The 26597-nt window shown below is 36.6% G+C and overlaps 2 protein-coding genes across 7 annotated transcripts in view; one reads left to right on the top strand and one right to left on the bottom strand.

Annotated features, from left to right (window-relative positions):
• Window positions 1-26597, bottom strand: part of LOC149080960 (tyrosine-protein phosphatase Lar-like) — a 745683-nt gene that overhangs the window by 586675 nt on the left and 132411 nt on the right. The window lies entirely within an intron of this gene.
• LOC149080961 (uncharacterized) lies at window positions 16104-24904 on the top strand. Its single transcript, XM_089238272.1, has 3 exons — window positions 16104-16182; window positions 16303-18270; window positions 24849-24904. The coding sequence occupies exons 1-3, from the start codon at window positions 16104-16106 to the stop codon at window positions 24902-24904; spliced, it is 2103 nt and encodes a 700-aa protein (XP_089094398.1).

Raw genomic sequence — 26597 nt, 5'->3', positions numbered from 1 at the left:
ATAAAAAGCAACCAAGGAAAAGAGAAATACTCTGTCTTTCTTTATATCGTACGCACATTCCTATACTACCCGGGAAAGAAGAGAAAAAAAAACACCGTCTCTCTCCTAATGCGTTGATAACTACTACTTTGCTAACTACTTTGATAAAATGCCGATTCCACCCACTGGCAGTTGATCTGACAGGTTAGGGGTCAAAACATTTTTGACAGTGAAAAAACAAACAAAAAACAATGCAGTATCTTGACTTGTCATTACTGAAATAAGAGAGTTTTGAGTTGAGGAGAGTTATATACCTCGCAATTGCCGCAATAAAGCGCATCAAGTTGGCGAGATATCTCGTCGATGCCGCTGTAAGGATCAATAATCATTCTTCTTTTGGGAAAATGTGCTGAAATGTGTGCTACTGGTTCTTCTCGCAGGCATCTCCTCATTTTAATTTGCCCCCTAACAACACTTTGAGTTTTCAGATCAATCCACCTTGAACGGATCCACATCAATCACTACCTGGATATGAACAACTCTGTAGCATGTCCACAACCCCCCCCCCCTCCATCTACATTCTTTCCATATCCTGCATTAAAGATACTTCTGGTCTACGAATTTCGAATAGAGACTCATTTTCTCCCTCCAAAACCTTCCAACAGAACCTAAATCCCAAGTTCTTGATGGAGGGTCCCTTCTTTTACCGTCCTTTCTCTTTCTGTCTTCGAAAGATCGATACACTTTCCTATTATCCAGAGCCCTCAACTACGTCGAGTCCATACGATGGTCGCAGGACCCCCACAGCTGCAAATGCAAAGACTGTAGCTACACTGAAGTGCAAAGCAATGAAATTCTAACATGTCTGTCATTAGGGAAAAGTCACTGCACAAAAAAGCAGACAGACCTCCAAAAACCATACCTACGTAAACATAAAAATTCATGGATTTGCTATTTTCATTCCCAATATGGAAGTTGGCCAGTTAATCCGGCCAATGCCCAAAAGTCTGTGGATTTTCTGACATTTACCGAGATTTGCTGGGGATCCCTATAATACTGATATAGACTCCCCCCCCCCCCCCCAAAGATATCGATATTCCGATTCCTTCGATCGTTGCCATAGCTAACCATAATCATAAATGTCCATAATTATCACACAAAAGAAAATACGCCAACTTGGCGATGAGCCTTAAATTATGGCTTTTCTTTGGCCTGGAATCTCCAGCCACTCCTTGAACTGACTAGCCGAAGACCGAATTTCCGGATCAACTGGTCTATTCCGGACTTTGTCCGTGAAATTTCCGTCAAGAACACGAATACACACAACACAACATGCAACAATTCATCAGAAGAAATGTTGACGAGGTGTATGAATGGTTTATAACAAGTCTTTATTTTACTTGACTACAATGATTGTGACTTTCAATGATCTTTGTCGTTTTTTTGGATCGATCTACTTTGAACGGATGCACAGGATCCACATTCAATCTTAACCTGGATATGAACGACTCCGTAGCATGTCTACGACCCCTCTACATTCTTTCCATACTCTACATTAAAGGTTTCGGGTCTACGAACTTCGAATAGAGACTTCCATTTCCTCTCGCCCCCACAAACCTTCCAGCAGAACCTAAATGCCAAGTCCTTGATGGGTCCCTTCTTTTACCGTTCTTTCCCTTTCTTTCCTCGAAACATCGATACACTTCCCTATTATCCAGGCCCCTCTTTTTTTTCCCACCTTTTCTTATATGTGTTCCCTTGAGTTCCTTTTCTCCCTCTTTTCTTGTTCCTCTACTCTCCTAACAATTTCTGCCTTTCTCTCTCTCGTCCTGGAGAAATTCCACGGACGTCGCCGGTATAACAATACAGATATCAGTTCCGGAGAAGATATCGAATTTCAATCTTCGGGAAACGATGCCCGATTTTCTCCTGTTCTTTCTTATTCCTCTCTTCCCCCCCCCCTCTCAACCCCTATTCGATCCAGGACGAAAGTACCGGGTTTCCGTGTCTATATACCCACCGCTTTTCTTTCCCACATTGGACCGTATATCCATGAATCTCGGGGTCTGTTTCACTCGAGTATTACCAGCGTCGGGAATAAAATCAAATAGAAGATACATGATATACAGATACCTACAATATCTGGTCTTGGTATTTTTTATTTTTTTTTGGTTCGGTTATCTTTGGCTCGTCGTTCTAAATATCATTTCCGAGATCGTATCGCTTGTTGTTTACTGGTATCGTATCCTTCTGTGTACGTACCTGGTCGTTTACGGGGAATTCTCCCGGGTATTTCTGGATCGTTTACGGTCTGGATGTATTCATTAAGGATGGATCGATCGAAGTATTTTTTTCTTTCCCCCTCCAAACACTTTGTTGATTTAGGCCTATTTGGCGATGGGGTGCCAATAGATGATGCTGCCCTGGCAAGCATTATGGCCTGGATCTATGGAAATGATTGGAATATTCGGAAAGTTGGTCGTTAAGTTTTTGGCGATACGGGGCTCCGAGGTTTCAGTGCGATCGAAAATTATACTTGGAGATGACTAGAGAGTATCTTTCGTACTAACTATCTGATTCTAGTAGTGTTATATGAGACAGTTGAGAATTCCAGCAAATTAATCAAAAAATTGAAATCGATTGATCAGTCAGAAATTCTAATCGATTAATCGGTCAGAAATTCTAATCGATTAATCGGTCAGAAAAATTTCAATCGATTAATCAGTCAGAAAAACTCCTATCGATTCCTACACCTATCAGTTACAGGAAAAGTAAAACTATAAACGACTAGAAAATTTTCAACTCAAAAGTTCCGATTTCAATATCGTGGAAGGAAACAATTGAGCCTTCAATTAATCTATTAAAATTCTTTTGATTAATGAGTTAAAAGTTTAATCGATTCTCACACACATCAGTAGGGAAAAATGGAATTGTGGAACTCAAAAATATTACACATATCACGTTCCAACTTGGATTTCTGATTCAGGGCAGTTGAAAGTTGGATTAAACAATTGAAATTTTTTAATAAATTACTTTTTGTTGATTATCCAGTTGAAAAATTTTAATCTATTGAGATTTTTCGATCAGTTAAAAAGTTTAAATCGATTACATTTTTCGATTAATCATAAAACTTCAATAGATCTGTAATTAGTAGGGATCGGATTTTTATGCCCTAAAGATGAAACGTCGTTGCTGATAGGTTTAAAACGTGATTTTACCGATCATAACCGACGTTTTATCTTTAGGGGCATAAAAATCCGAGCCCAAGTAATTAGAAATGAGTAGAAAATATTTTAAACATCGAGTCTCACTTCCAGTAGCCCCATCCAAGAGAAAAACAAATTCAATTTATAAGTCGATTAAAAATTGTAATCGATTAGATTACAATTTTTTTCATTAGTCAGAAATGTTTATCGATTCCCACCCCTATCATTAGGGTGACCATACGTCCCGTATTTACTAGGCAGTCCCGGTTTTTTCTGGTTTTTTTTCTTGGCTGTCCTGAGTTTTTGCAAAAATGACCCGGTTTTTCACGTATTTTCAATGAAGCCAACTTGACTTTTTATTCTTCAAATCAACGAATAGAATTATCTTTCCAACACAGAAATTACATCATTATAACTACAACGACGAACACGAATATTCATTTCACACATTTGTCGTTTTCTCTTAAATTCCTTACAATTTGAAGTGACACTTCATGTCCCGCAGTTGGTGACTCTTCTGCGGTTTCAGCATAAGATGGCGAATTTGCATCATTTTTGGCGATGATTCGCAATGTCCCGTATTTTTCCGTATTTCGAAGCTCAATTTCCCGTATTTTTCTTGAGCAAATAAGGTCAGCATACCTATCGCCGTGAAACAAGTATAATTAAGAAACAACTACAAAATATTTTACGCACACAACAAGGGCATCGATTTCAGTAGAATGATCCGACAGTCAGAGATTCCACGAATCAATCGATAAATTGATTAAAAACTTTTAATCAATCAATTTTACAATAAATTTAATCGATTTCCACGCCTATCAGTTATCAAAAAGTAAGGAAACGACTGGGCAATATTTTACACATCAGGTTCTGATTCCACTAGCGTGATCACGAGGACAACTAAAAATTTTTAAAAATTTTTTAATCTATTAAAATTTTTTCACTAAATCAGTTATAAATTTTGATCAATTCTCACCCCATATCACTGCCAAAAAATCGTCTTACCCGCATTTAACACTGTTCTTTCCCGGATTTACTCCGTGTTTCGAATTCGAATTTCTCTGTGAATATTGCCCTTAGAAACATGGAATTTTTTTTTTGTTGACATCAGGAGAGACAGGGCAACAACTTTCTAATTGGAAGTTAGAGCACGCGGAGAACGTATAAAACTGTAGATGTTTTATTTTGTTACGCAACGTATTTTCACCCTGAAAATTCGTACAGGATAATTTTAGAACGTTTGATGAGATAAAGGCCACGCTAGCACTTACAGGACACCCTGTATGATTAAAAACGCATGGAAAATATTTTAAACATTGAGTTCTCAGTCCAGTAATAACAGTGGAAAAATTTGTTAAATTTTTGTAATTCATCAGATAAAAATTTTAATCAATTCCCATTATAATCAAGAATGATGATTATAATCCCATTATAATTACTTAGCAAGGCGATCAAAATTTCTCACTAGAAAAGATCAAAAAATATTTCACACGTCAATTTCAAATTTTAGGAGCGTGATCCAGGAGAGTTGACAATTCAATTAATCGATTGATTAATTGAATCGATTAATTGGTTAAAATTTTTGATTTTTTTTGATCAGTCAAACATTTTACCACCTCCTTCCCCCCATCAGTAATTGAATTCAGAATTAGGAACGGTTGGAAAACATTTCATACATCATGTTCGGACTCCAGGTGTGTATGAAAATTCTCTGATCCAGGTTAATTGAAGATGCAATTAATCAGTCGATTAAAGGATGAAAAAAATTCGATTAATCAGTTGTAATTTCAATCGATTCCTATTCCTTTATCAAATTGCACAATGAGTAAAAGACTAGAAAATGTTTTACACATCAAGTTTCGATTTCAGCAGCGTGATCAAAAACAATAAAAAATCAGTTAAACAGTCGATTGATCGATTGGAAATTTTCGATTATTCAGTCAATATAAATATAGTCGTCAGATTAATATAGTCGTAAGTAGTAGTTAAAAATTAATATTTGAATCTTAGAATAACAAACGGCTAGAAAATATTCCACATATCAAGTTCAATTCCAGCAATGATTGAAAAATTCGATTGATCAATCGATTAATTGACAAAAGTTTCACCCTAAATTTTTTTTTTGATTGACCAGAATAAATATTTTTTATCGATTTCCGTCGTTAATTTTATCGATTTCACCGTGAGTTTCGATTTTTAAGAACTTGATTATTCAGTTAAAAATTTCCGATTAATCAGTTACAAATCTTCATTGATTATCAACCTTACCAATGATCAAGAAACAACTAGAAAATATTTTACACTCAAGGTTTAAATTCCAATAGCATGATCCGGGAGACTTAAAAATTCGATTAGTCCATCGATTAATCGATAGAAGCTCTTCAATTAATCATGTGAAAGTTTTAAATCGACGTCCTCCCTATCAGTAACCAAAAAAGTATAATTAGAAACACCGGAAAATATCTTACTCACCAAGTTTGATGATCCAGAATAGTTGAAAATGGAGTTAATCGATTAAAATTTTTAATCAATTCCAACTATCCATTATCAAAAAAAAATATTATTAAAAACGTGTAAGATATTTTACACGTATGCAGTTTCAATTCCAGTTGCGGACGAATCCAAGTCCCATCGCAATCAATTTTTCCAGTCCCGACGCAAATACATTGTACATACTAATATCTACTATAATTCTCAGGGGACGGACCTTGAACGATCTCCACCATATCCTTACACAACACCAAGATCCAACAGAGTAGGACAGGGTAAAGAAGAGGATATCCAGTAGTATTGTCCCGGATTCTGTTCCATACAAGTCTGTAAACAGGGGATGAACTGCCGGGATTTTATTCCTTTTATTCCTCCTCCCTGATCCAGAAGTTGATTGCAACTCCGTATTTGGCCAAGTCGTTTCTCTGGATGGAAACAATCTATTTACTTCGCTCTTCTCCTTTCCAGGACTTCTTTAGGGTTTTTTTCTTTCTTATTCTTACCACTTTCTTCTCGTCGTCTTTTTTTTCCTTAGCATCTTGTTCTTGTTGCAGCTGTCTTCGTGGGTGTTTGAGTATCGGTAATGAAGTGGTCCGAAAAAGATTGCTACTAAGGTGCTGTGTTAGACTATGTACTTTTATTCTATTCTTCGCAGGTTGAAAGCCAAAAAGAAAAAGGAGAACTTACGACCGGGAGAAGAACGCCTGGAGATTGGAAATGTTTGAATAGGACCAGATGGACTGTTTCAAGAGATATTAGCCAGGGATGTCGGACTCGTTTACATCAAGAACGGTTTTGAATATTTATTTTATTCACGCAAACGGCTTAGAACTTACGGTTTGACATTGCTGAGTAGAAGCTGGAACTTGATTGTAAAGCTTCCAAGAGTTTACGTTTCGGCTAATGCGCATGCGTGTGAGTAGATAGATTGTACCGCTTTCTGTTTCAGTGTACACTTGTCTGTTTGAATTTTTTCAAATGTTTATTAAAGCTGCCATTGGTATGAAATTGTTGAAATCGTTTGAGCTGTCTCATTCATGCTGTTGTTATCAATGAAGGTATCGTGATTAATAAAAAGCTTCTGAATGAAATTTGTAATATCTATTTTACAAAAGCCTTAATTTTTTTTTCTTTCAATTTGTATAATTCGTAGTGACATAAAGCACAGGAGAGCACATTATTGGCAAACATTACCGAAAACCTGAATGGTAACTTGGAAAGCCACTATTGCATTCTTTAAAAAATCAATGTAACATTCTGGGAAAATCTATGTTTTATTCTTAAAAAATCTTTGTTACTTAGAGCATTCTTTCAATATACCTGTTGCATTTATGAAAAAATCCTGTTGCTCCGAATATTCTTGTATAATCACTTAAATTCAGGAGAAAATCGTTGTTGTCCTATACAACAAAGCATTCTTAGAAAATCACTGTTGCGTAGAGCATTCTAAGGAAATCACTGTTGCTCAGCAGCATTCTTGGAAATGACTTAAATTCTTTAATAATCACTGTTGCCCAGAATGTTTTTGAAAAATCGGTATTGCCCAGAGCATTCTTGAAAAATTACTGTTGCATTCTAGAAAAATTACTGTTGCATTCTAGAAAAATTACTGTTGCATTCTAGAAAAATTACCGATGCGTTTATGAAAAACCACTGTTGCCTAGAAATGTGTTGGCAAATCACTGTTTCCTAGAGCATTCTTGGAAAACTACTGTTATATTCTTAAAAAAAAATTGTGACATTCTTGAAAAAATATTTGTGGCATTCTTGAAAAATAACTGTTACATATTTAAAAAAAACCATTGCCCAAAAAATTTTTGGAAAAACAGTGTCTCTCAGAGCATTGTTGAGAAATCACTGTCGCATTCTCGAAAAATCACTGTTGCTCAGAATATTCTAGGAAAGTTTGAAATCTCTCTCTCTTTCCCTCCCAGAATTTAAAAGCCACAGTTCCGGAGTTCCCATAGTGTCATTCACTGTGAACAAGAACGCGGCTCACAAAACCACTCTCATTCAGATCAGTCTGTTTGGGAAACAGTGATTTTTCAAGGTTTGTTTAACAATCTAAAATCATTGTTGCATCCTTGAGAAATCAGAGCTGCTGAAAATTCTTTAAAAAGCACTACTCTCCTGAACATTCTTGAAAAAGCACTATTCTCCTGAACATTCTTGAAAAAGCACTATTCTCCTGAAAATTCTTGAAAAAGCACTATTCTCCTGAACATTCTTGAAGAAACACTGTTGTTTTGGATGCGTATTGTTGAGAAATCCATGTTTCATTTGTGAAAAATCAGTGTTGAATTCTTGGAAAATCGTTGTCGCCTTCTTGAAAACACATTGTTGCCCAGAACATTCTTGAAAAATTAATGTGCAACAACCCACTGTTATAATATTTAGAAAAGTGCTAAAACAATAAATCTTCAAAAAATGTTATAATAATTAGAAAACAACCATGGCATCTTAATTGCGGTCTTAATTAATTTTAACTCACGGCGATATTCAAATTTTTTAATTGAAATTCCATGCACAACATAATTTTTCAAAACTGTCAAAAATAATATTATGCATACATAAATATTTATTTTCCAGATCAAACAAAAATCTGTCAAAATTGTTGAAAACACGCAAATGAGAGGGGGGAAGGAGAAAAGTAAAAAGGAGCGAAATATTTTAAAATGATTACGTTTAGCACAAAAACATTGATGCGGTGTGTGTTTGTTTTAAATAATGTTCATGGAATACGCTGTTAAATTTTTGAAACATCGCTGTTGTCGAGAATATGTTTTAGAAATTGATTTTGCCCAGAATCTAACTTGGCCAGCGAACTGACGTTTTCCACGGCATTCTTGGAGAATCACTATTACATTCTTGAAAAATCACCATTACATTCTTGAAAAATCACCATTACATTCTTGAAAAATCACCATTACATTCTTGAAAAATCACCATTACATTCTTGAAAAATCACCATTACATTCTTGAAAAATCGCCATTACATTCTTGAAAAATCACCATTACATTCTTGAAAAATCACTATTACATTCTTGAAAAATAGTTGTTGCTTTCATGAAAAAAAAAATCAACATTTCTCAGAACATTTTCTGAAAATCCCTGTTGGCTAGGGCATTCTTAAAGAAATCTTTGTTGAATAGAGCTTGTAAAATCACCGTCTTCTAGAAAATCATTGAGAAATCGATGTTGGTCACAGAGCATTCTTGGAAAAACCAATGCTGCATGGAAATTACTGTTGCCATTTTGAAAAATCACTGATGCCCAAAACATTCAAAAAATCGACGTTGTATAAGGAATTCTTGAAAACTATTGCTGCATACTTGAGAAATTACAAATGTTGAACATTCTTTAAAAAGTCACTACTGTCCAGAAAATTCTTGAAAAACTGCTGTTGCATAGAAAATTCTTGAAAAACTGTTTGTTGCGTAGAACATTCTTAAGAGTTTCCTGTTGTATTCGTGAAAACTCAACATTGCATTCATGAAAACTCAACATTACATTCATGAAAAGTCAACATTGCATTCATGAAAGTCAACATTGCATTCATGAAAAGTCAACATTGCATTCATGAAAAGTCAACATTGCATTCATGAAAGTCAACATTGCATTCATGAAAAGTCAACATTGCATTCATGAAAGTCAACACTGCATTCATGAAAAGTCAACATTGCATTCATGAAAGTCAACATTGCATTCATGAAAAGTCAACACTGCATTCATGAAAATCACTATTGGAAACTCATGATTGCATTCATGGAAACTCATGATTGCATTCATGGAAACTCATGATTGCATTCATGGAAACTCATGATTGCATTCATAAAATGTAACAATTGCATTCATGGAAACTCATGATTGCATTCATAAAATGTAACAATTGCATTCATGGAAACTCATTATTGCATTCATAAAATGTAACAATTGCATTCATAAAATGTAACAATTGCATTCATAAAATGTAACAATTGCATTCATAAAATGTAACAATTGCATTCATAAAATGTAACAATTGCATTCATAAAATGTAACAATTGCATTCATAAAATGTAACAATTGCATTCATAAAATGTAACAATTGCATTCATAAAATGTAACAATTGCATTCATAAAATGTAACAATTGCATTCATAAAATGTAACAATTGCATTCATAAAATGTAACAATTGCATTCATAAAATGTAACAATTGCATTCATGAAAATCACTGTTCCATTCATGAAATATCACAGTTCCATTCTTGAAAACACGTCATCAGATCATTCTTGAAATATTAACATGAAAAAACTCACTCTGTTACAACATTTAAAAAAAATCCAAAAAAAAACCCATCCATGGAGATATGTAATATACATCGTATCTTTAGATCATTATATAGCGGCCTAAACTAGCTTTGATAACTCATGACAAAATTTAAATTTTAATTAAAATTCTATGGACTTCAGCTCACAGCATCATTAATTTGAAACTGTTTATAAAACATATTTAAAAAATAAATATTATACACGTACAACTATCTAGGGGTGATAAAGCAAAACTCTTGATGTTGAAAATACACGAATGAGAGCCAAATATTTCAAAATGATCACGTCCAGCACAAAAAACATTCACGCGATGTTTACGATGAATGGAATATTTTAATATTTACATGATTGTTAATGAATCTCAATAAGTTATTTGTCGGTATGTATACCAACTCTGGAGCTTAATGGTCTGCTAATGAATGCGATATTATCCCGTCGCGTTGAATTATTCAGTGACGAAAGTGTTTCCGCGAGTTAATTGCCTGTAATTGCCGAATCTCGGAGTGTCATGCGCAAATGGAATTCCTAATTTCTACTTCGATTCACAGCCGTTGCAAATACTTAGCTCCCCCCACAACGTGTAAGGAATGTGATTTCGTCAAGGAAAAATGTATTCAAATCAACGTCTCTTTGAGTCGAATCTTCAAAGAATATTTCCAAAAGATTGGAAATATTTTTCGCCACTTTCAAAATGAAATTGCCGTTGCCCAGATAGTTCTTGGAAAGTCATTGGCTGCATTCCTGAGAAAAATCGCTGTTGCATTTTTGAAAAATCAATGTCACATGGTTGAAAATCATCGATACTTGAATTCTTGAAAAACATCGATATTTGAATTCTTGAAAAACATTGATACTTGAATTCTTGAAAAACATCGATACTTGAATTCTTTAAAACATCGGTATTGCATTCTTGAGGACATCGATATTGCATTCTTGAGGACATCGATATTGCATTCTTGAAAACATCGATATTGCATTCTTGAGAACATCGATATTGCATTCTTGAAAACATCGATATTGCATTCTTGAAAACATCGATATTGCATTCTTGAAAACATCGATATTGCATTCTTGAAAACATCGATATTGCATTCTTGAAAAAAAAAATTGCATTCTTGAAAAAAAAAATTGCATTTTTGAAAAAAAAATTGCATTTTTGAAAAAAAAATTTCCATTTTTGAAAAAAAAATCAGTTTTATTCTTGACAAATCTCTTTTGTACCCAAATCATTCTTAGAAAATCGTTGTCACATTCTTGAAAAAACGTTGTTGCTCAGAGCATTCTTGGGAAATGGATGGATCGATCGAATCTCGACATTCTTGAACAATCGCTGTTACCCAGAGCATTTTTAAAAAAAATTATTGCCATATTCTTTTCGAAATCATTGTCATACTCTTGAAAAATCGCTGTTGTCCAGAGCACTGTTGAAAAATCGTCGTTTTGTCTAGAGAATTCTTCGAACTATGCAATCTTGAGAAATAACTGTTGCATTCTGAAAGAAAAACATTGTAGCATTCAGAAAAAACACTGTTTCATTTCGGAAAAAACACTGTTTCATTTCGGAAAAAACACTGTTTCATTTCGGAAAAAACACTGTTTCATTTTGGAAAAAAACACTGTTTTATTCTTGAGAAATCACTTTGGCATGAATTCTTGGAAAACTATTGTTGCATACCTAAGAAATCATGTTGCATTCTGGAGAAATCACCGTTACATTCTTGAGAAAACATTTGTATATCGTGTCTTGAGAAAACATTTGTATATCGTGTCTTGAGAAAACACTTGTATATCGTGTCTTGAGAAAACACTTGTATATCGTGTCTTGAGAAAACACTTGTATATCGTGTCTTGAGAAAACACTTGTATATCGTGTCTTGAGAAAACACTTGTATATCGTGTCTTGAGAAAACACTTGTATATCGTGTCTTGAAAAATCACGTTTGGACATGAAATATAATCGGATTCAATCAAATACAAGAATTTGTTACTTCATATTAATTGAAGTGACATTATGCGATCGATAAAAATACGGGAAATTAGGATCATTAACCTTTTGAAGTCCTTTGTCCAGGTGGAACAGAAATCAGGAAAAAACAGGTACTATTTTGTTATAGCAACCCCCTACAATCACAGGTACATTCCTGGAGAATCAACTTTGCCCTGAACATTCTTAGAAAATCACTGTTATCCAGTGATTATCCAACATTCTTGGATAATCGCTGTTAAACAGAGCTTTCTAGTAAAATCACTGTTGACCCGAACATTCTTGAAATATGACTGCTTCCCCGAGAATTCTTGAAAAGGCCCTCTTTATCGAACATTCTTGGAAAATAATTGTTACCCAGAGCATTTCGTGAGAATCACTCTTGCTTTGAACATTCTTGGTAAATTACTATTGCCCAGAGCAGTCCTTGAGAACCCGCTGTTGACCAGATCATTCTTGGAAAATCACTGCTGCCCAGAACATTCCTGGAGAAGCCCTGATGAACAGAATTTAGCATGTTTCCCTTTGCAATTAATGTAAATTTCCAATTAAGTAACTTTCTAATTAATGCAAATAACTTATCTTAGTTTAATAAATACTATATCCTATCCTATTAGGATATATAAAATTATAATTAATAATTATAATTTTGTATATCCTCATATACCAACTGAAAAAAAAATTAGGGAAATATTTTTTTTCTATTTTTAAGTAATTTATTCCGGTTTACGGTCAGAGAAAAAAAAAATTCAGAAAATCGGAACAAAATTTCTGAAAATTTAATTTTTTAAAAATCATAAAAAAAACAAATTTCACTGTAAACAAATTTAAAAAAAATACCATGACACTCATCAGACCTTTTAGTTCCCGAAAATGATAATTTCATACAAAAATTTGAATGGAAAGTATTTGTGTGTGTGTGGGAAAAAAATCGATGTATCCTTTTTCCCTTTTTCACTGACGTGGTCGCTTGCTCTCTGTGTCACTCTCATGATCACACATTATCTAGGTCAGTTTTTTGGTCACTCACTGACCTGGTCCCTCGCTCTTGAAGTTAATCATTTGGTCATCCACATAATTGAACGCTATTATCGTCACTCCACATGCTAGCACACTTTCTAGGTTACTCTTCTGGTCACTCACATGATTTCACGCGCTCTAGGTTAATCTGGTCACTCCGACGCCTGCATACTCTCTATAGATATATTATTATATATATTATATTATTACTCTTCTAGTCTATATATATATATATATAAAATTGATTTTCTGTGTGTGTGTGTGTGTGTGTGTTCTCTATACAAATCTACAATTTAAGACCGATCGTCGCCAAATTTTGCATAAATACGAAACAGGGCCCGGTTTAAACGATAAGCTACTTTAAAAGTTCGTCAGAGATGGGCAAATGCTCGAAATGGGCAAAATATCCGTCGGGAAACAATGGTTTTTGAGTCTTAACAATGACTTTTAGAATGCTTACTTTGGTTACCTTGGTTCCCAGCAATGCTTTTAAGACATGCATATGTCTTTACAATGGTTTGTCAGTTCTTTAATGCTGCTAGTAATATTATACATTCAATCCTCTCAGTAACTGAAGAAAACCCGGGCAGCGCCGGGTATTATAGCTAGTGGATTGATAAAATAGCCGCGCGTATTTGTGTTTAACTCTCTCACGATCATGTACTCCATTACCCTCCAAAAACATTTTTTTTGTTTGATTTTCTATCAAAGAAGCCATATAAGAGCAGTTTGCACGTTCCTCTTTTATGGCATGTTTTTACATGAAGAATAAGAAAGTAAGGGCGAGCGCCATCCTGCGTAGATGCGTGAAGTTTGCGAATGTTCGCCATTTAACGTCCTCTTTATGCATATTATTAAGAGTCCGCATCGTAGATGTGGTGTTTCGTATGCGTGGCTGACACTGGCGCGTCGAGTGTTTTAACCTTTAATGATTGTCGTGATGGACGTTGATTTGTCCGTTAATGAGTCGATTTTGAGTTGGTGTTGAATACGAATTTGTTTTGGTTTAATTAATTTTGTTGTTTTTTGGATGATTATTGAAGAATCGGGGCTTCTGAAGAGGATGGGGGCAAATTCTATGCGAATCGGGTCGATATCAGTTCGACTGGACATTGACAGTTAAGGACGATCACTTATTTCGGTGGCGTTTTTTCTTTAGACGGCTTTAGATAGCAATGCTGGACACTTATTTTGGAAATAATATCGATTTTAGTTGAGAACCGTAAAGACTCCGATAGCGATGGCCATTATTCTGACGGATAACGAAGACCTCTCACTTAACTGAGACAATAAGCAACTATTTTACGATCACTACTGAATTAGTTGGCTACGATAAGAATTCGTAGTTGACAACGACGAAGCTTTAATTACTTGACAACACGATGAAGCTTTGATCCAGTGATTCCTAACCGGTGTGCCCGGCACCCTAGGACGCCGCGAGATATTATGGAGATACATAAAGAAATATTATGGTCCACTTATAAGGTCTTAAAATAAATTAAGTTGAATTAATTACTCTCATGCACGACAGACTTATCGGTTGAGCCGCCATCTGGTGGCGGTGTCAGAAATGTGAACTTTGACACGACTTAGGTCTGACTGTCCATGTACGTCCCCGTTCAGTGCACACGAGCTCTAAGATAAGGGGATTCGTTGACTTTGTAGTTTAGTGTTCTAGGGCGCTCACCCCGGCAAATGAGAGGACGTGGGTTCGATTCCCCGCAAGGCCAGTTGAGTTTCCTATCCTGGATTTAGCTTCGCATCAGCGAGCTGCTGAAAATTCCGTAGTAATAGCGGAGAGTGACATCACGTTCGGATAAGCTGGGGGAGCTTATTTGTCAGCACTTGCAAACACACATTGCAAAATGCAATGGATATGTACTTTCCATCTTTTTCCACTGAGAATCTCGACTGGGTTGTCTCACTATTTGATTTCGCAGACAGTGCAGAGGAAAGAGATTCCACTGCTTGCGAACGGGATGAATTTATTTATCTTTGCGCAGATTTTACATTCAAAAGTAAGTTTACCAAGAGTGAGGCGTCGGTGGCTGTTTTTTGACTTGGACTGAGACAGGAGTATCCTAATCTAATGAAGAAAGCAATATTTTGCCTTTTTCAGCTCATATCTATGCGAACAAGCATTCTCTGCTATGACGGAAAAAAAAATACAAAGCAAGAAATAGACTGCAAGATCTTGAGGACAATTTACGCGTTTCGTTGCCAACTGTAAGGCCTGAAATCGAGTATCTGTGCTCTAAGCATAAATCACAAGTTTCACATTAATTATTGATCGAACAAAACTCTATTGATGTAATTTTACTGTGATTTTTGTTGTAGTAAACTATATTCTGTGTATTCAAGAAAGGGTGCCGCGAACTTCAAAAGGTTGGGAAACGCTGCTTTAATCACTTGACAACGATGAAGCTTTAATCACTTGATAACGATGAAGCTTTAATCACTTGACAACGATGAAGCTTTAATCACTTGACAACGATGAAGCTTTAATCACTTGACAACGATGGAGATTTAATCACTTGACAACGATGAAGCTTTAATCACTTGACAACGATGAAGCTTCAGTTACTTGACAACGATGAAGCTTCAGTTACTTGAAAACGATGAAGCTTTAATCACTTGACAACACTAAAGATTTAATCACTTGACAACAATGAAGATTTAACCACTTGACAACAATAAAGATTTAATCACTTGACAACAATAAAGATTTAATCACTTGACAACAATAAAGCTTCATTTAGTTGACGACGAAGAAGCTTCATTTATAGAAGAGTTGATCCACTTTGCCCAAGAATATTTAGAAGACACCAACGAATAAGGCAAATACACAAAAAATAATAAAAGTCCTAATGCATTTCAACACCAATGGGTGCCGTCTTCAGAGGAAAAATTTAACCACTAGTTTCGCTGACCGAGTTTTCCATTCGGCGAGATTAAATTTTTCCTCTGAAGACGGCACCCATTGGTGTTGAAATGCATTAGGACTTTTATTATTTTTTGTGTATTTGCCTTATTCGTTGGTGTCTTCTAAATATTCTTGGGCAAAGTGGATCAACTCTTCTATGTTTTAGACGGCAACGGGTCTATCGTCATGAATACTTTTAACATCTTTTCGCAACTACGAAGGAAGCGTGAGCGCCTGCTGAATAGGATTCGGTTCCTGTTGAAATGTAAGTCATCGGGGATCACCCCGAAATTTTTGAATCTGTCCTGCTCGTTAGAGAGAACCCCCCATGTAAACAAAGGCCTGTATCGCAGTAAAATTATTATACTTCGTTGCCTCATCCAAGATCTCAGGAGTGCACTAGCCTCCGTCGAAGAACGCTTGTATTTGTCTCATTTGGAATTAGCTCAACGCGAGGGCTTTCACCGTGCTTCGCCATTATCCCCTAGCTTAGAGCAAAATTCATACTGGCGAACTGTGAAGGAGTCCAAACGTCATCAGGACACCCTCAACAAGAAATTTTCCAAATTACAATCTAATATTGTTTCCTTGTCTGCACCCCCATTTGTTAATAAAGCTAAAATACTTAATTTAACTGGAAACCAATTGACAGAAATGCAAACTAAAGCCTTGGAACTGGGAATTAATTTCTGCGACAAACCTAAATTTAACCCAATCAATTTCATCGCCCCTATAGAGAAGTCAGTTTCACGCAGTAAGATTCTACCTGAACAAAAAGACACCCTGAGACATCTCATATCCAACATTTTGGTAGATAATGAGCGAAAGAACAACAAGAAGGTCACCGTAGGCTACTCACCGGACGAACGTCGAAGCATCAAACAACTGCAAAATGATAATAATATAGTAATATCTAGAGCAGATAAAGGTGGGCAAATTGTGATAATGCCTAAAGAGCAATATTCGGATTTGATGACATCACATATTTTGAGTGGTCCTTATAAAGAATTAAAGAAAGATCTATCTGATTCTCACTTGAGAAAATTGAAAGAAGTGGTAAAAACCAGTGTCTCTCTTCCCGAGCATGCAAAAAAGAGCGTAATTCCATCAAACGCCATTTCGTCACGGATCTATGGCCTACCCAAAGTGCACAAACCAACACTATCTCTCCGTCCCGTAGTCTCTAACATTGGTACAGCGTCATACAAGCTCGCTAAATTCCTTGTCCCAATTCTCTCTCCACTCACTAAGTCAAATAATAATACAGTTAGAAATTCATCTAGCTTCGCTCAAATAATACGTACAATTGAACCCAAACAGCTCAACATGGTGTCTTTCGACGTAGTGTCAATGTTTACGAACATTCCCATAGGTGGTAGTATCAGTTGTCTAGAAAGACGACTTAAAACCCACAATTTTTCACAACCTGAAGTAGAAGAAATTTGCAATCTCACCTTCACATGTATCTCACAAACAGCCTTCAGTTTCGATGACAAGTTTTACACCCAGACAGATGGTCTAGCAATGGGCAATCCCATCTCGCCGATTTTGTGTGATATATATATGGACGACTTTGAGAGTAAGCTATTGAACGTTGTGCCCTTCTCATTTTATCGAAGATACGTGGACGATACTTTTGTGCTTTGGGACGGCTCTAAAGATGACTTGGAACAATTATTACTCATTATGAATGACATAGACCCTCATGTTCAGTTCACAGCCGAATTCGAAACTAACAATGAACTCTCTTTCTTGGACGTATTAGTAACGAAACGGAAATCACAGTTCCAAACCTCGGTCTATCGTAAGCCTTTCGCAGTCTCATTACCACCTCATTTCAGATCTTGCCATCCTATGCAACAGAAACTTTCGTCTTTTCGCACCTTTGTAGAGAGAGCATTTAACATCTGTTCAGATCGGAACACTTTAGACCATGAACTTGAAACCATCAGAGCAATTGCGATAGACAGGGGGTTCAACACCAAGATCGTTGACGAATTAAGTAGAAAATTCTTGAAACCGGCACGAGGAACCACTCTAGAAAATATTACAGAGAGACCACTCAGAGAAAGTGTAGTCATACCCTACGATCCAGTGCTCTCACTGAAGATCAAACCGATTCTTAAAAAGTTTAATCTAACAACCATAGATGTGCCCACTAAAAACTTTGGTTTCATGCCCCCTAAGGATGCTATACCGGAGAATAAACAATGGGGCATTTATTACATTCCATGTGGTGATTGCTCTCTTGGTTATATAGGACAGACAAGGAGACCCATAAAAGCAAGATTAAATGAACACGCTCGCTGTGTTAAGAATCAGGAATGTGAAAAATCGACCATCGCCGCTCACTGTTGGCAAGAAGGTCACAAATTCAAATTTCAAGAAGCGAGAGTTTTTCACAAAGTCAAGTCCACAGTTGATCTAGATTTCTACGAAGGCACATATATTCGGGCCTTCAAAAATATACTAGTGAACGATAATAAATCTACACCCCCGATCGCAACACCATGGCTTAAATTCATTTTGAGCGGGAATTACAAGAAAATTCGAATGGACCAATCGGATAGCACTATTCCGCAAAGGTCCAATCAGGACGCTGCATTAGTATCTCACGCAGGCTCACAGCTTCATTCTGACCACGCCATTTGAAGTGAACAGACGTACTTCTTCCGCTGAGCAACCGAGCGTGAAGATTTGGTATTCAACCCAAATGGGAAACTCGGTCAGCGAAACTAGTGGTTAAATTTTTCCTCTGAAGACGGCACCCATTGGTGTTGAAATGCATTAGGACTTTTATTATTTTTTGTGTATTTGCCTTATTCGTTGGTGTCTTCTAAATAAGCTTCATTTAGTTTACAACGATGGACACTCATGTTGTAGACCAGTGGTTGCGCAAACCGTGGGTCGCGACACCCTTTGGGGTCACGAGAGATTCTCTAAAATAAAATTTTCCAAATAAGAAATTCATTTTTATTAAAAAAATGTCAAAACTAGACAATGCCTTTATTCAGCTGATCTAATTACCATGTATCATGCAATGTAATTTTATCAAATTCTACTTGTACAACATATAATCAATATATCTGCTTCGTCATGCCAGAATCACGAATGTGCTGTGCGCTTGCAAGGAAAAAAAAGTGAAAAATACCTTTGAATGTTTACTCTCTACCCATGTTACTCTATGAAAGTTATTTTGGTAAATGCTTTGTAAGTGTTTCAATAAGGATACACATTCGCGTTTCTGTCACAACTTAGACAGAAAAACAAGGTATTCAAACAGCTGATGGAAAAAAAGAAGAAAATTTGTACATTCGTGTTTCTGGCATGCGGCAGACGATATCAAATTAGTACTTTCACAGGGTGACATGGAAAGAATCACCCGATTTCAAAATTGCTAATTTCTTGAAAATTAAAAACCCAGAATTGAATGATAAGTAATATGTGAATTTACGGGTTGAAACGTGTCTACGTTTCATGAACAATTGTTTTTAATGGTCGATTTCAAGTGTACAATCATTTTGAAATCTAATGATTCTTTCTTAATCACCCTGTGTACGAAAATCAAGGACCATACACCTCGATCTAGCATAAGGGACGCTAAGTATATCAAAAAGAAAAAGTAAATATTTTTATGATACTATTTTTTAAAAACTGAACATCTTTGAAAGTCAATATCGCCATATAAAAATCGAGACAAGCGTTCCGGAAAGGCCTTACGGGACAGCACATTTAGTCACAAAAAATCTGAATGTCCTGGAGAAACTGGTACAATGGTAAATACTGATTCTTTGTAGAGACACCGATTATTACTGATTCAATGTGGACAACGATAAATATTGTTCCAATGTAGACAACGATAAATATTGATCCAATGTAGACAACGATAAATGCTGATTTACTTCAGACAACGATAAATATTGATCCAATGTAGACAACGATAAATACTGATTTACTTCAGACAATGATAAATACTGATTTACTTCAGACAACGATAAATACGGATTGAAATACAGATTCTCACTGTTGACAACGATAAATACGGAATGAAATACAGATTCTCACTGTTGACAACGATAAATACGGATTGAAATACAGATTCTCACTGTTGACAACGATAAATACGGATTGAAATACAGATTCTCACTGTTGACAACGATAAATACGGATTGAAATACAGATTCTCACTGTTGACAACGATAAATACGGATTGAAATACAGATTCTCACTGTTGACAACGATAAATACGGATTGAAATACAGATTCTCACTGTTGACAACGATAAATACGGATTGAAATACAGATTCTCACTGTTGAAAACGATAAATACGGATTGAAATACAGATTCTCACTGTTGACAACGATAAATACGGATTGAAACACAGATTCTCACTGTTGAAAACGATAAATACGGATTGAAATACAGATTCCCACTGTTGACAACGATAAATACGGATTAAAATACAAATTCTCACTGTTGACAACGATAAATACGGATTGAAACACAGATTCTCACGGTTGACAACGATAAATACGGATTGAAATACAGATTCTCACTGTTGACAACGATAAATACGGATTGAAATACAGATTCTCACTGTTGACAACGATCCGCTGTAGACCGCAATAAATACGGACTCACTGTTGGCAACGATAAATAGCCCACTGATCCGCTGTAGACAACGAGAAATACTGATTCACTATAGACAACGCCGAGAGAAGAGAGAGAGAATACCCATTCCACCCACCATTCCTTTAATTTAAAAAGAGATTTATTTTATCTCAATATATAAATCGCATCAGAGGTTACAAATCCAATAAAAAAGGAGACGAAAATCCTCACGTAATCGTTTTCTATTCTTCAAAACGTCTGTTAAATGTTGTATATATATACATGAAGTGCATAAATAAGACATCCCTCCGTTTTTTCCTGTACTTGCGTACTGTATTTATATTCGAGATTCGCATTTAAAAATACCTCGAGAGTATTTATTTCCTCTGTCGTCGTATCGCTTCGTGCCGATCATCACAACCATTTTTATTCGCGATGTAATATCACAAATTTCTCGTTCTTCTTCTTATTATTATTATTATTTTTTTCTTTTTTTTGTTGCGAATATCGTTCTTGTCCCTGATCCCTTCTCCATGGAAACCATTGGAAATGAAATCCATCCTTTTTTAAGGAGGTTGGAGGCGTGTGTATACAGGAGAGGCTGCTTGTGCTCTGCCTTCAGTTTAAGGATCCCCGTACATACAATAGCAACTCAAGAAAAGATCGCAATCTCTTCTTTTCACAGGAAGAAAAATGAAACCGAAACTAATAGGAAAAGTAGAAAAATTTTATTTTTTGGAAAATTGTTGGTTTTTTTTTCTCTCTCTCTTCGTGTTTTATAAGAATCCGACAAATTCTTCTTTATCTTTGTATTTATTGTCGTTGCCTAGGATATTCAATATGATTGTGAATCTCTTGGGGGAAAGTAATAACAATAATACTTTAATACTTATAAATGGTCTCTTTTTTTTTGGGGATATTGAATAATTGGTTTATTTGATTCCTATATAACAAGATATTTGAATTCAATGAATCGTGTGAAATTTATTCTTCTTTTTGGAATTTTTATTTTATTCCAAATTTTTTATTTTTATGTTCGTATGACGTAAAAATTTTTGATTTGAATTTTTTTTTGTATTGATTTTATTGATGAAATATGATGAATAAATTTTGATTTTGGATATCTTAGTGTGTATTTCTCATGATTAGTTTTCTTTTTAAAAGAAACATTAATTGGATTGAAAAATTCTTGAATTCAAATATTCGATGAAATCAATGATAATTATGGATAATTATTTTTATCGCTGTTGCTGAGGTTCTCCAGTCTATGATATAGCACAGTCAAGCAAGCTCGAATTATAACGACACCGAGGGTTCCGTGAAAGCCTGTTGTTAAAACGGTGTCGTTGCAGCCGAAGTTTTGAAGGCATTCCTCGAAGGGAAATATAACCGGGAACAATCAAATACTGGACAATCAGTTGCTTCATTTCAATAGGGCTGACCATATTTGGTCGATAGAGAAACGGGAAATTGAGATTTATTAATTAGTGACGTCGCTAATTCTCTCCAATAATGTTGTCAACTTTAAGCAAAATTGCTAAATATTGCTAGAAAATAATTTTTAATGAGACATACGATGCTACAGAAAGTCTCTGCAGTGATTTAAAATGTATTTCACAGGAAAAAGAATTGAACATGGCAAATTTGCGAGATTAATATTTATATCATAGGTGTGGCCAACTTCTCTCTCTGCGAGGGCCAACATGATGGTTAGGCGCAGTGTCGCGGGCCGAACCAGAGACGGTATATAATCCGCACCCAGTATGTTATGGCATTGGGGAGGGGGGGCAAACTATTTTGACAGGATTTATTAACTAATTAACTAAACTCTTCATTCATTTAATTAAATAACAATTGTAAATAATTACTAATTATTTATTAACTATACTCTTCATATTTTGGAAAATAGTATTTATATGTCCTCTCGTAGACAGTGAAATCAGCGCAGAGAGAAACTGCATAAACAGCTGCAGCGTGGACTACAATTTTTCTGGTTGATGTTGTCAGTTGCTCGCAGCGGTTGGACGAATCTTTTTATCGTGTGCCTCGCGCGTCGTTTGTCGACTGCACCTTTTTACTCTAACCCATGATTCCCCAACGTAGGCGTTACCACCCCCCTTGGGAGCGATGGAATGTTCCAGGTGGGTGGTAGAATTTACGGGTATAATATAGGATCCTATGGGTTAGCTTGCGTTGGGGGCGATGGGACAAAAAAAAACTATTCTCTAATCCAGGTGTTCTCAACCGGTACTGCGTATGCACCTCCCAGGGGATCCGTGGCGACTCGAGGAAAATAATATAAATTAGTAAATTTGATAGATAAATAAATAAAAGAGGCCTAGAGGGGTTCTGCCATAAAAACTAAGTACAAAAAAGGGCTCCTCGAGTTATACAGGGCTCCGCCATAAAAATGATATACTATCACTATATACTATTATATACTATTTTTGACTCGCGGAGCCCTACGGCGAGTCAAAAAAGGTTGAGAACCGCTGCTCTAATCCATAATTTCCGAACCTTTTTTCGTCCCATCGCAATCTAACCCATAGGATCCCAATCTATACCCGTAGCTTCCATCGCCCCCAAGGGGCATTAACCCCCACGTTGGGAATCACTACTCCAATCTGTAATTTTACTAAAAAACGACGGATGATCGAAATAATGACCGTATTAACAAGTTTTTGAGCGACAGTATAGTGACCAAGTGAATGACGTAGTGTGCGAGTAAGTGAGTATGAGTGACCGAGAATTAGGGAGTGAGTGAGTATGAGTGACCGAGAATGAGGGAGCAAGTAAGTATGAGTGACCGAAATGAGGGAGTGGGTGAGTATGAGGGAGCAAGTGAGTATGAGTGACCGAAATGAGAGGGAGTGAATGAGTATGAGTGACCGAAATAAGGGAGTGAGTGAGACAGTATGAGTGACCGAGAATGAGGGAGTAAGTGAGTATGAGTGACCGAAATGAGGGAGTGAGTGAGAGAATATGAGTGACCGAGAATGAGGGAGTGAGTGAGAGAGTATGAGTGACCGAGAATGAGGGAGTGAGTGAGAGAGTATGAGTGACCGAGAATGAGGGAGTGAGTGAGAGAGTATGAGTGACCGAGAATGAGGGAGTGAGTGAGAGAGTATGAGTGACCGAGAATGAGGGAGCAAGTGAGTATGAGTGACCGAGAGGGAGTGACTCACTCGCAAGCTCATTTGCTCATTCATTCACATATTATGCAACTTTGTCGATGAATTGTTTGGCGGTAAACTGTCACAACGGTCAATTTTCCCAGTCAATTTTCAACAGTCGGTGACTTCTCCGGCGATGAATTTCCCAGTTGTGAATTGTTGGCGATTGATCATCCGCTCACGTAGCCGTCGGTCTGTATTCCTTCTTGGAAAATCTCAATTGGGGGAAGGGGCTGCTCAATATCTGATTTGTTGCAGCTAACTAACAGGTTCAAACAAATAATTATATAAAAAAAAAACGTCAATCAAAAATTTTTTCCTCGAGAACTAGCCGTTACAAAGACTAAACCCCATCAAAGTTTTTTAATTAATTTTTTTTTTTCCCCCAAGTCGTCGGTCTCGTGAAACGAATAATCTCGAATTCACATAAGAATCCAGTCTCTACGAACAACACATTCTGTCTTCAGATAACAAAAGCGTTCGCCGAATCCCTCGGTTCTGAATTTTCCTGAAGGAATATACACACACGGCCATTGATCGCACAAAAAGAGTTACCCGTTCTCTCTCTCTTCAGGTAAAAACATACCTCATTTATTCATTACCTTCATTTTTTGTTATGATTCATTAAAATGCCCTATTAATAATGAATTTCATTAGTTGTATTCTAAATAGCATTTTTTCATGGTTAAGGTTATTTCATGTTTCGTACAATTTGTATTTGAATAAGACTCACAGTGTGAACGGGAATTCGTATTAGTTAGAAAAGGTAAAGCTGAGTCTTCTCTCAAAAAGCTTAGTCGAAGAATAAGCTCATTACCAGAGGGTGAATAGTTCCAGCTGGGGAATTTAACCACACGTAACTGGTCCCAGTGAGGGAATTTATAGGTTTGGTGTATGAAGTATTGGGTGCAGGCCAAAATTGGCGATTTCATTCGACGATCATTTGGATTTTTAGGTAACCCTGTTGGTCGGGAGGTTCTTCCTAGGCATATTTCTCGCTCGGTCATATGTTCTCGGTTCTTTATTGTTATTTTATCGCCAAAGTTTATGTAACCGCCATCCTGCACATGATACTTCACACTAACCCATGTAGCTCACGTCACTCCTTTTCGATAGATCTTGATTGATCATTTTTCTCCCCAACAGCTCTTGATTTGGCTGCATTTTGCTTTGATCTGATTAGCCAAATTTACGACAAATAACAAGGACAAAAGCCAATGGGAGCCGCTTGTCCCTGAAAAAAAAGCTGTTCTAAATTCGGTTAATGTGGAAAATGCAGCCAAATCAAGGGATGTCGGGGGAAGGGGCGAGGGGGGGGGGGAGGAGAAAAATACAGATTTTAATAAACAAGATATGAACCCCCCCCCCCCGCCCCGTTCGCTGGCCGAAAAAGCTATATCGGTTACAGCCAAAGCTCGAAATTGGCCAGTTCGCGAATTAGAAGACCAATGGTCGAATTTCGGGCTTTGGCTGACCCCCTATATACCGATCCCTACGACCTCAATATTCCGATTCCTTTGACCGTTAGGGTTGCCACAGCTAATCATAATAATAAATAGTCATAATTATCACACAAAAAAAAAAGTATACTAACTTGGTGATGGCGCGGAATCATACGGATTGTTAGAACCTGCCAAGGCCTGAAATTCGGACATTGGCATAATGCCATAATTATCACACAAAAAATACGTCAATTTTGCGATGAGCCCGAATCATGGAGATCGACGGGGCCGATTTCGGGCTCTTTAGCCTGACATATCTATACAGAGAACCGCATTTATTTCGGGATGTTCCCGTAATTATTGCCCTTCCCTTATTTTTTTCTTATAAAACGCGTGGCCCATTTCTTCTCTTGATTTCAACGGGGGGTTCCTTGAATTTTTGAAGCAAATAATTAAGATTATTCTCACTACTTGTAAATTAGATTATGATAATTATGACTATCGCAGGTAAATTAAAGTCATACACATGAAAGCATTTCGCCATATTTACCAAACATATACGTCATTTTTTGGAGAATATTTTATCCATTGCGACTTATAGTATTACTATCCTTCTGATATTTATCGCCATTGGCGATTTTCTCAGCCATTTTAGATTTTAGCGTCAATTTCACTTGTCCTAAACAATATTTTTTTGGTTAATTAAAAATGGCAACTTTTCTTGCCTTTATCCATTTTTTTGGTAAATTTTCCAACTTTTTCATGTTTTGTTTTTTTTTGGCGGATTTTTCACCAATTAAAGTATCCCTCTATTATCTGCCACCGGAAATTTTCTAACCTTTTCAGACATAGATGACAACTTTTCCTTCTAGCTTCCAACCCAACTCAAAGGTGATGAGTTATTGTCCGAGCCTGGTCCAATGTTCCTTGGCAAATATTTGCTTCCAGAAAGAACACTGTCTAGGGAAACTCTACGTTATGACTTTTGGCGTTCTTCGACCGATATATGTGGCAAGACGGATTGAAATATCGGGAAGAAGATCGCAGCTTCCCTTTTTGACTTAGGGTAGCAGCTTCAAGGTCTTGGTCGTTCTGTTCGACCAATCTTCCAATAACTTCCAGCCCCCAACATTTGACGATCGATCATTGCCAATTTTTCGAGCGGCTGCAAGAACTTGCCCATGACCGACCTTGCAACGTATTGGACCCACTCTTAACACGAGTGTGGCAACCCGGTTTTAGCGGAATAAATTCATTGCGCGTCATGGGAATAGTCGATTCCGGTGGAAACACTGACGTTCCACGGCCGATTAAATAACACGCTAGCCTCGGGCAAAGTGGTTTTTCTGACGCCTCCAACTTGACTAGGAATGTCTGCCAACCAGTTCACACACTTACGTCGAAAAAATTTTAACTATATATCACCAAACGGGGGGGGGGGCACCTAACGGTA

The sequence above is a fragment of the Pholcus phalangioides genome, unplaced genomic scaffold (genome assembly GCF_987345545.1).
Source record: "Pholcus phalangioides strain wild (caught in Gottingen) unplaced genomic scaffold, Ppha-v1.0 ptg000010l_1, whole genome shotgun sequence".
NCBI classification, from domain to species: domain Eukaryota; kingdom Metazoa; phylum Arthropoda; class Arachnida; order Araneae; family Pholcidae; genus Pholcus; species Pholcus phalangioides.
This window is presented reverse-complemented; position numbering and strand designations above follow the sequence as displayed.

Bases quoted from the DNA above. Each gene is read 5' to 3' on its own strand.
- LOC149080961 (XM_089238272.1), top strand. From the start codon at position 16,104: ATGAATACTTTTAACATCTTTTCGCAACTACGAAGGAAGCGTGAGCGC. The intron at 16,183-16,302 runs GTAAGTCATCGG...GCCTCATCCAAG, and splicing joins GATTCGGTTCCTGTTGAAAT to ATCTCAGGAGTGCACTAGCC. The intron at 18,271-24,848 runs GTTGGCAAGAAG...TCTCCCCAACAG, and splicing joins ATCGACCATCGCCGCTCACT to CTCTTGATTTGGCTGCATTT.